Here is a 9,317-nt window from a genome sequence, read left to right as displayed (position 1 = left end):
CAAGGCCTGTCTGTTGCCTAACATAACCTGACATCATTACCATAATTATTCTACAAGTCAATTTCAAATAAATAAATAAATAAATAAATAAATATATATATATATATATATATATATATATATATATATATATATATATATATATATATATATATATATATATATAAATCAATAAATAAATAAATCATAAAAAAAACATAAAACATAAAAATTACTTTTACCACAGCAGTGCGTTTTCAAAAGTGATCACCTTAAATATCTTACCTGAAAGTGTTTGAGACACTTGAATTTAAAGGTGTTTGCAAACATTTGACTGGTACTGTCATTTGAAAGATTTGCTCTCCTAAAAAATGCGGGTATTCAGGCCTACTCATTCAGATGAAGTATTAAAACAAACTGGCTTTGCGTTTGTGTTCCCTGCAATACGCTCTAAAAGACTAATTGTTAAAGGATGCCCAAAATAAAGGCCTTATCCTGAGAAGAAAATACTTCACCTTCATTCGTGTGACAGTTATTAAGGACAAGCGATTCCATAAGGGGTGTTTAACCTGCATTTCGATCCACCCATTCACGGGAGCCTCCCTCCCCGTCCTGCGTGGCCACCCACCAAACCTCAGTCTCCGTCTTCTGGAGTAAATACAAAAAAGTCTAAAGAGCTTGTGGCAGTGTAAAGAAAGAGAAGCGTCAAGTGCAGATCTGCACACGTCCGAGGGGGATCTATTACGTTGGACAATTAGCAGACAAGCTAAGTTGAAAGTCACAAGGACTGTACGCAGGTAGGTGGCGTTAGACGTGAAGATGAGGAAAATGTACCGCAGCTTGTTATTTCTGGATTTTGCCCGGCAGGAATACAAATAGGCACTGTAAACAGCTTACATTGTAAAGCACTCGGGTGATGAATATGAGCCAGCACTTGAGCTTAAAAGACCAATAAAGTTACTGGCTGTATTTACTTAGCGTTTTATGAGATACGACGACTTTCATTTCCCACATGGATCATTAAGATGTACACCCAAGGCAGGGTTGGGCATATGGATTGGACGTGAAATCAATTTAATAATGCGTGCAGCCTTTCTCACTTTGAATGTCATGCTTCCTAAACTGGAAAGTTGCTTCTAGGCAGTGGAGAGCGTGAGAGTCAGGAGCTGCAAGGGTGTTAGGCCCTGATGAACTTTAGACGGCAGTATCACATTGATACATGGCCTTCAGAGAGTAGGGTTACCGTGGGGATAAACAAGATATATTTTTTCACACTGAAAACAAACAAGCAGCTGATAGTATTCACACCACTGATGCTGCAAACACGAAGCACTTTGTGTTCCGATATCAGGTCTGAAGTCAAACATCATGTTGAAAGCGGAGCCGGGAGTTCACAGCCACAAATAACAAACCGGCTTCTTTTCCTGCGCTCTATTCCAGACGGTCCGCGTGGATAAGTTTGTCAGTCCGCTGCAATTAACCAAATGTGGAAATCCACCGGGAAGTGCAAATATGTCCGTTAGTGCTCATTTGTCACCGCAGGGCCAAGTTCTGCCGAGCCAAGTTCCGCCGAGCCAAGAAATGCAGTGCTGGACATTTGAGAAGCTGCAGATGCTGTGTCAAGTGTTTGCGGTCAGAGGCACAGTCACCAGGTGGCTGGGCCAGCGACACTTGTCACGTAGAAAGGGCCAAAGACATTAGGATATTGTTTTTTGGCAAGTGGGGTGGTATTTCCACAAAAGCCATTGAAAAGTTATTCCCATCTGCAGGGAAGTGTTGTTTCTTAGATGTGACTTGGTCAACTTTGATAGCACTTTTGTTGGCCATGTGTTAATGCCATTGCTAAGTATTGTGTTACTACTGAGTCAGAGGACTTGAATCATTATGTTAACATGTAGTCAAATGCAGACCCAACTACTAGTGTAGCTTTTACTCTCTGTGCCTTATAGTCCAGTGCGTCTTATATATGACTTTTTTTTAAATCGGCCTTTCGTTGAAGGTGCGCCTAATAATCCGGTGTGCCTTACAATGCAGAAAATACAGCACATATACAATACAAAATATAAATTAAAACATTACATTGTTTACATTTCATTTTTAGTTGATATACAGGGAGTTCCAAAATGGTTGACCCCATCCGAAATGCCCAGATCTGGGAAACTACTGGATGGATTTTAATGAAATGAAATACACTTTATGGTGACCTTGGTTTCTTTTCACTCAGAAGTCTATTCCATCCTCTGACAAAGAACATTGTGTTGTAAAGATTTTGTTGGACTTGACTTCTTAAAAATTTTAACCTTTATGTGAAGGTGCTGGAAAGAAAATCTAAATAATAGCAAAGCTACTCGCCTGTTGATGACTGACATGTTGGAAAGGAAACAGGTGCTGTCTATGAAAATATTGCTAAACATTTTTTGGGAATACAGTGCTTATTTTATTTTATTATTTTTTCTTAGACTCACTGCACTGCTTTTGACTCCATCGTAAAAAAACCTGTGACGATAAGGCAGGGTATGAATGGCATTTTTGGATTCAAAGCTAATATGTTTGTCTTTAATACACTCTTCATTTAAAAAAAAATGTTAATAAAAATGACTGTCAACAAAATACTTATATGTAAAACGAGGGTGTTTCAAGAAAAGTGGCCCATTGCCAAAATATGTCATTCTCGCAACATGTTTTGTATTCATCAAATGTGTTTTTCCAGCAAGAGCCAGTATTGCTGCTGGAGGCCAGCATTGTACTTAACACACTTTGCATTTTCACATTTGCTCACACTTGAAATAAAAACACTTGCAGAAGGCAAGCTGTGTTACCATAAAATGCACTGCAGGTAATGTATTTGACACATTCATAGCATAGAGTAATGTACTTCTCAACAAAACAGCCCTTATTACCATTTAGTAAAATCATGTCCCTGATGTAATGGCAAATTGCATTGGATTTTGCATGTCAATACCATAAGAATTTCAATGAGAAAATGCCAAGAGTGAGCAAATTAAGTAATTAGAGCAAAATGTGGCTATTTAAAAGAAAGTAGACATAAACAGGTTTTCCGTTATTTTGCTGAATCAATCAATCAATCAATCAATCAATCAATCAATCAAATTTTATTTATATAGCCCTAAATCACTGAAGTCTCAAAGGTGCGTGTTTCTAATTTTAATTTAATGCATTTTATGGTGCATTCATGTAAGTTGTGGCACAATGCCGTTCCATGTTTTGTTTACAATAAAGAATCCACTGCACCAGAGAAACGTTTTGAAATGCTTTCTAGAAATCATAATGTATAGTAATGCTTTTAGAAATGCTTTTGAGTAATCACAATGTATAGTAAATAAACAATAAATACAAGTGAAATATTTTGATGCCTCAATGCCAGTTATGATGTTTACCCAATATTGATGTCAGGTCATGTATGTGTCAAATCAGTCTGGGAGATATAAATTTACACCTTTATGCAAGATTATTCCGAATGAAATTCGAATAAAAAACGAAACAAAAAAATAAATAAGGATGAAAAGATGACGATGTGTTTCATTGCAAATCCAGTTCAATCCCTGTGCAATAATACAAATAGCTTTTTTAAGGAGAGACTACAATAGTCCGATGCTGATGTTACTGAGAAGAAAAGTCAAAACAAAACCCTGTTGAACCATTAAAAAGTCATCGAAACGTAATTTCTCTATGTGGCCAAATGCATTTTAGGTATTATTTCCATCATAAAACAAAGGCCACACCAAATGGAAAATCGTGTTTAAATTGCCACAAAAGTCTTACATTTCCCATTGCAATAGTTTGATGTTAAAAACCACACACAGATAGACACATGTAGCAGCAATAAAATAAGCAAAGTTATGCAGATGAGGCCTCGGGATTTAAATGTAAGCCGAAAGGAAAAGTGATTTGGGGGTCGGGCCAAAGAACCATTTTTGCCCAATTACATCTATTGAAATGCTAAACCTAATCTGAGTTTCAAATCTCAAATTTGCTCATTAGTGGCCTTTCCTAAGGCAATGTTTGCTGTGGCCATTTTAAAAAGATTAATGTGCTAAAACCTTTAACACCTTTTTCTCAAAAGTAGGAATTTCAACTTCGGCAATTTTTGAGCTACTGCCTTGTGTTATATACCATTTTAAAATAAAGGAAATGTAGAATTAGAAAATACCAATAAAACTGTTGTCATTTTCATAGACATAAGCCTAGTTTTGGAAAAATGCACCACAAATTATTATTATTATTATTATTATTATTATTATTATTATTATTATTATTATTATTATTATTATATTCTAAATTATTTGACAGTATAGTCAGTCATTTTGCCAAACCTACAGTATACACACCAGGAACTAGTCTTGAGTGGGATTGTCTAGTGCAGGGATGTCCAAAATCAGTCCCCGAGAGACGGTATCCTGCATGTTTTTCAAGTTTCTTTCCTAGTCACACCTGATTCAAATGATCAGCATATCAGCAAGCTCAGAAGCCTGATAACGATCCTGATCATTAGAATTAGGCTCTCGAGAACCGAATTTGGACACCTGTGGCTATCATGTGGATGTAAAAGATGTTGAACGGAAATTGTACAAAGAGTACGATCAGTGGTCTAATTTAGGATAAGTCTCAAGTACACTGACATTAACGAGGATTTAATAGTGTCCATGTTGTAATGCTAAGCCTCGGAGCTCCTCACCTTGTTTATTTAAGGCCTCAACAAGTGCCTCGCCGAATTAACACATTCCTGTTGGGGAGATTCCCATGGGGGGGGGGCTCATATAAAACTGTATTCCTGCTCACATTACTGCCCCTCACTGGCTGCACGTAGTAATTGCAAGCTTGGAGAGAAGTTGGCTACACGAATCAATCAGGACTGTGGCCTGACTGTTCAATCCCCATTTATATCCCCATTTGACCTCAAATTTCTATATGCAATACCCTATTATGACAAATTGAAAACATTTGTTTACATGTATTAAAAAAAAAAAAAAGAAAAAAAATGAAGGAATCACACATACGTAAGTATTCACAACCTTTCCCATGAAGCTCCAAATTGAGATTGGCTACTTTGTTTTATGAATGATCATCCTTGAGATGTTTCTACAGCTTAATTGGAGTACACATGCACTAAATGCAGTTGATTTAACATGATTTGGAAAGGCGCACATCTGTCAATATAAGGTCCCAGATTTGGCATGATAACTGAAGTCAATGGAATTGCATAGAGATTTATGAGACAGGTCATCTGGAGGCACAAATCTGCGGAAGGATACAGAATTTTTTTTGCTGCTTGGAAGTCCCCGATGAGCACAGTGGCTTTCCATATTGGGTAATGGTAGCTGCTTGCAATCACCAGGACTCTTCCGAGAGCTGGTCGGCCACTGAAAGCGAGCAATTGGGAGAAGGCCTTAGTTCTGGAGGTGACCAAGAACTTGATGCTCACTAAGGGTGCGGCTCTCGTGGATTCGTGGTTCCTACGGAAAATTTGAATCGTATATTGAATATTCTGATAAAAATAAAAACTATATATTCTTGCTTGGTGCAAAGCAATAATAAACATTTCAACTTAAAGGTCCCCTATCATGATATTTTCAGGATTTCACAGTGAAATATATGCATGTAAGTTGGCACAACGCCAATATAACCAGGAAAGGAAAATTCACTTCAAGCATTTTGTCAAACCAAGATACTCAAATTACAAAATGATTCATTGTAGTCCTATTATAGTACGAACCAATTTAATCTAAAGCAAATGAAACACATTACATTCTCAGTACGGATGACATGTTGACAAGGTTTCTGTGCTTTCTGTTGACAGAACCTTTGGAAAGCTCCTTAGGCAAAGATGCTGAATAAGTCAAAGGTGACCGATCCAACTGCCGCTGGGCAGAAGGGTAAGTACAGAATGTAGGTGAGCATCCCCATCTTCATCTTTTCAATGGTGTTTCACAGTATCTGGTTATCTAAGGACAAAATATGAAAAATGTATGACAATCATCGAAGTTGAGGAGGGCTTTTTTCAAACCTACATCTTTTTTGGATCTGAGCACAGCTTTTTTTCGACGTCTCATTTTCATCTGAAATCAAGTCTAATCACAAGAAAAGTCTTATTTTTGGAGATTTAGAACAAAGATCCTGAAACAAGAGCAAATTGAAGAGGAGTGATTCTTTTTTCCATTTTTTAATTTTGTTTTTCATTCCACAAACAACAATGACGCTTCAAGAAATAAATGCTGTAACACTCTTCTCGCAGTGCAAGATATTTTCCAGGAAAGACGAGATTTCATCTTCATCTGGTGCATTTGATGAGGATGCTGAAAGCAATCATGGCGGTGGAGATCAACTCCACAAAGATGAGTAAATCTTTGAGTGTTGGAGGAAAAAATGGAATGAAGTTCAAATCGCTGTAACAAAAATTGCTTATTATCTAAAGTGTCATTTTTCTTTTCTCAAGCACTGTAAAGAAATCATCCCGTGAGACCTTGAACATCGCATTCATGCAAAACCGTGCCGATGACATCATGTTCATTATTTTGTGACTAACCTTTGTACATGTCTGATGTCTCTGTTTCTGTCCCTCCCATTCTGGAGTAATATGGAATATTGTGTTGTTTGTGGCCATAATCTTGAAAAAGCCCAGCCGTGATGTGGCGCTTTTGTCAGGATTCATACTAAACTCTCATTGTTCCTTTCCCTACAATCCGGTCGCGCGTTAAGTCGACGCTTCAGAGAGAGGTCACCCAGATGACAAAGGTATGCAGTGTGGACGGGCCATAGAAATCCCAAAAACAATTCACTTGTGTATTGTAAGTGCATGACAAAATGTTGGTTGGTCGCATGCTTGACGTGGTCTTGAATCAACAGATTCACTCTCTCTGAACTTTCAAGGTAAAGGTTGCTGCTTGTTTTGTTTGCTTCAAATGACCAATGTAGTAACATTGGAAATTGATTGCATGCATGAGTATATATATATTTTTTTTTACTGGGTACAGCAGACACTTTTGTATTAAGTCCTAAACAGGCAAGACTTTTTAATCAAACATTTTAGAGACATTTTCTTCTGGTTTTCCTGTTTAACCGGACGGAATTTCTCCAAAATCCTGAGAAATCTTGCCTGTTTAGGACTTTAAAATAGAAAAGTGTCTGCTGTGCCCAGTAAAGGGTTAATTATGTAATTTCATTCAAAAAGTGACTAATAAGCTTCAAAAAGCATCGACCTCAGGTAGCCAAAGTCGTTTTTGCCTTAATCATCTCTTGGCTATCAAATCCTCAATTGACCAGACATGAGACTATATCCATAAATATATGCATATGAAATTATGAATACACACTTTAATATGTTTTAAGCATTTGACTCAGCTTTTTGTGGTGGTTTTACATAATTGGATGATGATAGCCCTAACATTTAAATTAAATATGTAAAAAACACAATATTCTCTTTTATTGTGATGTTAGATATACTAGTCACTGTCCGATGAAATCTGTTATGCCCCTTTTTTTCTTTTAGAGCCAGTAAATAGCATAACAAAGTTTTATTATTATATTCCAGAATTTATGCAGCCAGACTTGTTTCTGGAAAAATATGTATTATTACATGCATAATCAACAGGCTCAATACTACTTTTATTTTCATATTTTCAACACAAACGGGGGAGTGAAGGATTTATTTTTTGTTTAATTTAAATAAACAGGGTGAACAGGATTAATATCGTAAAGTGACTTTACTAAGATATCCATTTCAAACTAAGCATAGTCATGACCAAATTACCTTCAGGAATCAGTATTCTTGTTTTTGAGGGCTTCTGGAAACTTTGAGACTGTACAGACAGGCTACCACATCTAAATGGTGAATTGTGCATTCTGTACACATGATCCCAGCAACCATAATTTGATGTTTCTGGTGAAATGAGTCTTATTAAACTGCTTTGACCTGATGGACCGCTAGTGAACTATGCTGGTGTAGGCAATTACGTGTTGGGCCTGTGACTCACAAAATCAGTGCTTGGCTTCAGCCTGGCAGATTATATTAATAGGGTAACACCATTTTCTAAAGAAATATACAGCCTGTTGCAGCATGTTCATGAAATTGTGTGATTACAATGTAAAAAAATCTATTCATTGCTTTGCTACACCATAGGGCTGCACAATTGATCGAATTTTAATCGCGATCTTGATAGTGATCGCCACTATTACTTAAACTGATCCTCATCCTATAAAACCTACCACCAGGCGGCCAACGCAAGGTTAAGACTTCATTAAGCTTAAAAAATAGGATGTGAGCAAATCCTGCAGCGGCTCACTGCGGGGGGGAAAGCCGCACTGAGTATAAAGTGCTGTAAAACGCGTGCCGGCGAGATTCGCGCATCATACCGAAAAATCCGATTAGCAAAATAATTGGAAAAAATTTGGTTTGAAATGACCGAAAATGACATTTTGCCTGCTAATTAATTAAAAATTGCTTAAAAGTAAATAATGTGCTTGATTCTAAGTAGGCTCAAGTAAGTTAGCTGTGTTGCCCCGGGGGTCCAAGTTTTTCCCATGTCCTGGGTGAATTTGTTTTATTTATTATTTGTTTATTATTATTATTTGTAAGTATCAAGCGTTGAAGCCTTGTTTTTGAACTGCTTTTTTTTTAAAGGGCAATAAATAGACATGTTTGACCAAAATGATGAATAATCATGATTAATAATCGTGATTTCAATATTGGCCAAAATAATTGTGATCATTATTTTGGACATAATCGTGCAGCCCTACAACACAAGTTACTCTGTTTCCCAGCCATTAATGAGCTAGGGTACATACTTCACATGGTTAAATATGTCCCTGCAAAACCACCAAAAATGTTACAAAAAAACGTAGTTACTGTTTTAATTCATGACAAATAATAACAATAATTGTTATATACTATATGTGGGTATCTACTGGGGGACTTAGAAATTCATTGCACCTTCTGCCATCTAATGGAAGAGCTTGTTTTCTGTTTTTCTATTTGTTGCTGGCAACGGTACATGAATAAAGATATACAGTATTACTTGTAACAAAGAGATTATTTTTGAACGGATTAAACGTGAACTTGATTAATTTTCCATATGACACGCTAAATGCTGTGTCACAGCAGAGTAGGGGGGAATTACTAGACGACAGTACTGCACATTTCAGCTCACTGACCACGGAGGTTTTTTTTTATTTTCTTTTTTTTATAACTATTGAGAAACGTTTCGCTGTGGGTTGAGTGCAATGTGGTACTGTTGAAGGTTACAACATGTTGCGAAGTACCGTAACCTTTCAACCATCGTTGATTATCCCTCAGAACAATGCACTCACTGCATTCAACAGCG

General features: G+C 36.9%; 1 protein-coding gene across 1 annotated transcript in view; it reads left to right on the top strand.

Annotated features, from left to right (window-relative positions):
- Positions 1-677: 677 nt before the first annotated feature.
- The window catches only part of LOC148418623 (immunoglobulin-like and fibronectin type III domain-containing protein 1), a 35,325-nt gene continuing 26,685 nt past the window's right edge, over positions 678-9,317 (top strand). Inside the window, exons 1-2 of the mRNA XM_088422767.1 lie at positions 678-776; positions 5,798-5,873. Of these exons, the coding sequence (XP_088278893.1) occupies positions 5,825-5,873 (49 nt within the window). The 5' untranslated portion in view covers positions 678-776; positions 5,798-5,824. The remainder of the gene's footprint in view (positions 777-5,797; positions 5,874-9,317) is intronic.

The sequence above is a fragment of the Hippichthys cyanospilos genome, chromosome 9 (genome assembly GCF_059441005.1).
Source record: "Hippichthys cyanospilos isolate Australia breed blue-spotted pipefish chromosome 9, RoL_Hcya_1.0, whole genome shotgun sequence".
Lineage (NCBI taxonomy): Eukaryota > Metazoa > Chordata > Actinopteri > Syngnathiformes > Syngnathidae > Hippichthys > Hippichthys cyanospilos.
Note: the sequence above shows the minus strand (reverse complement) of the source record. Positions and strands in the feature narration are given on the sequence as shown.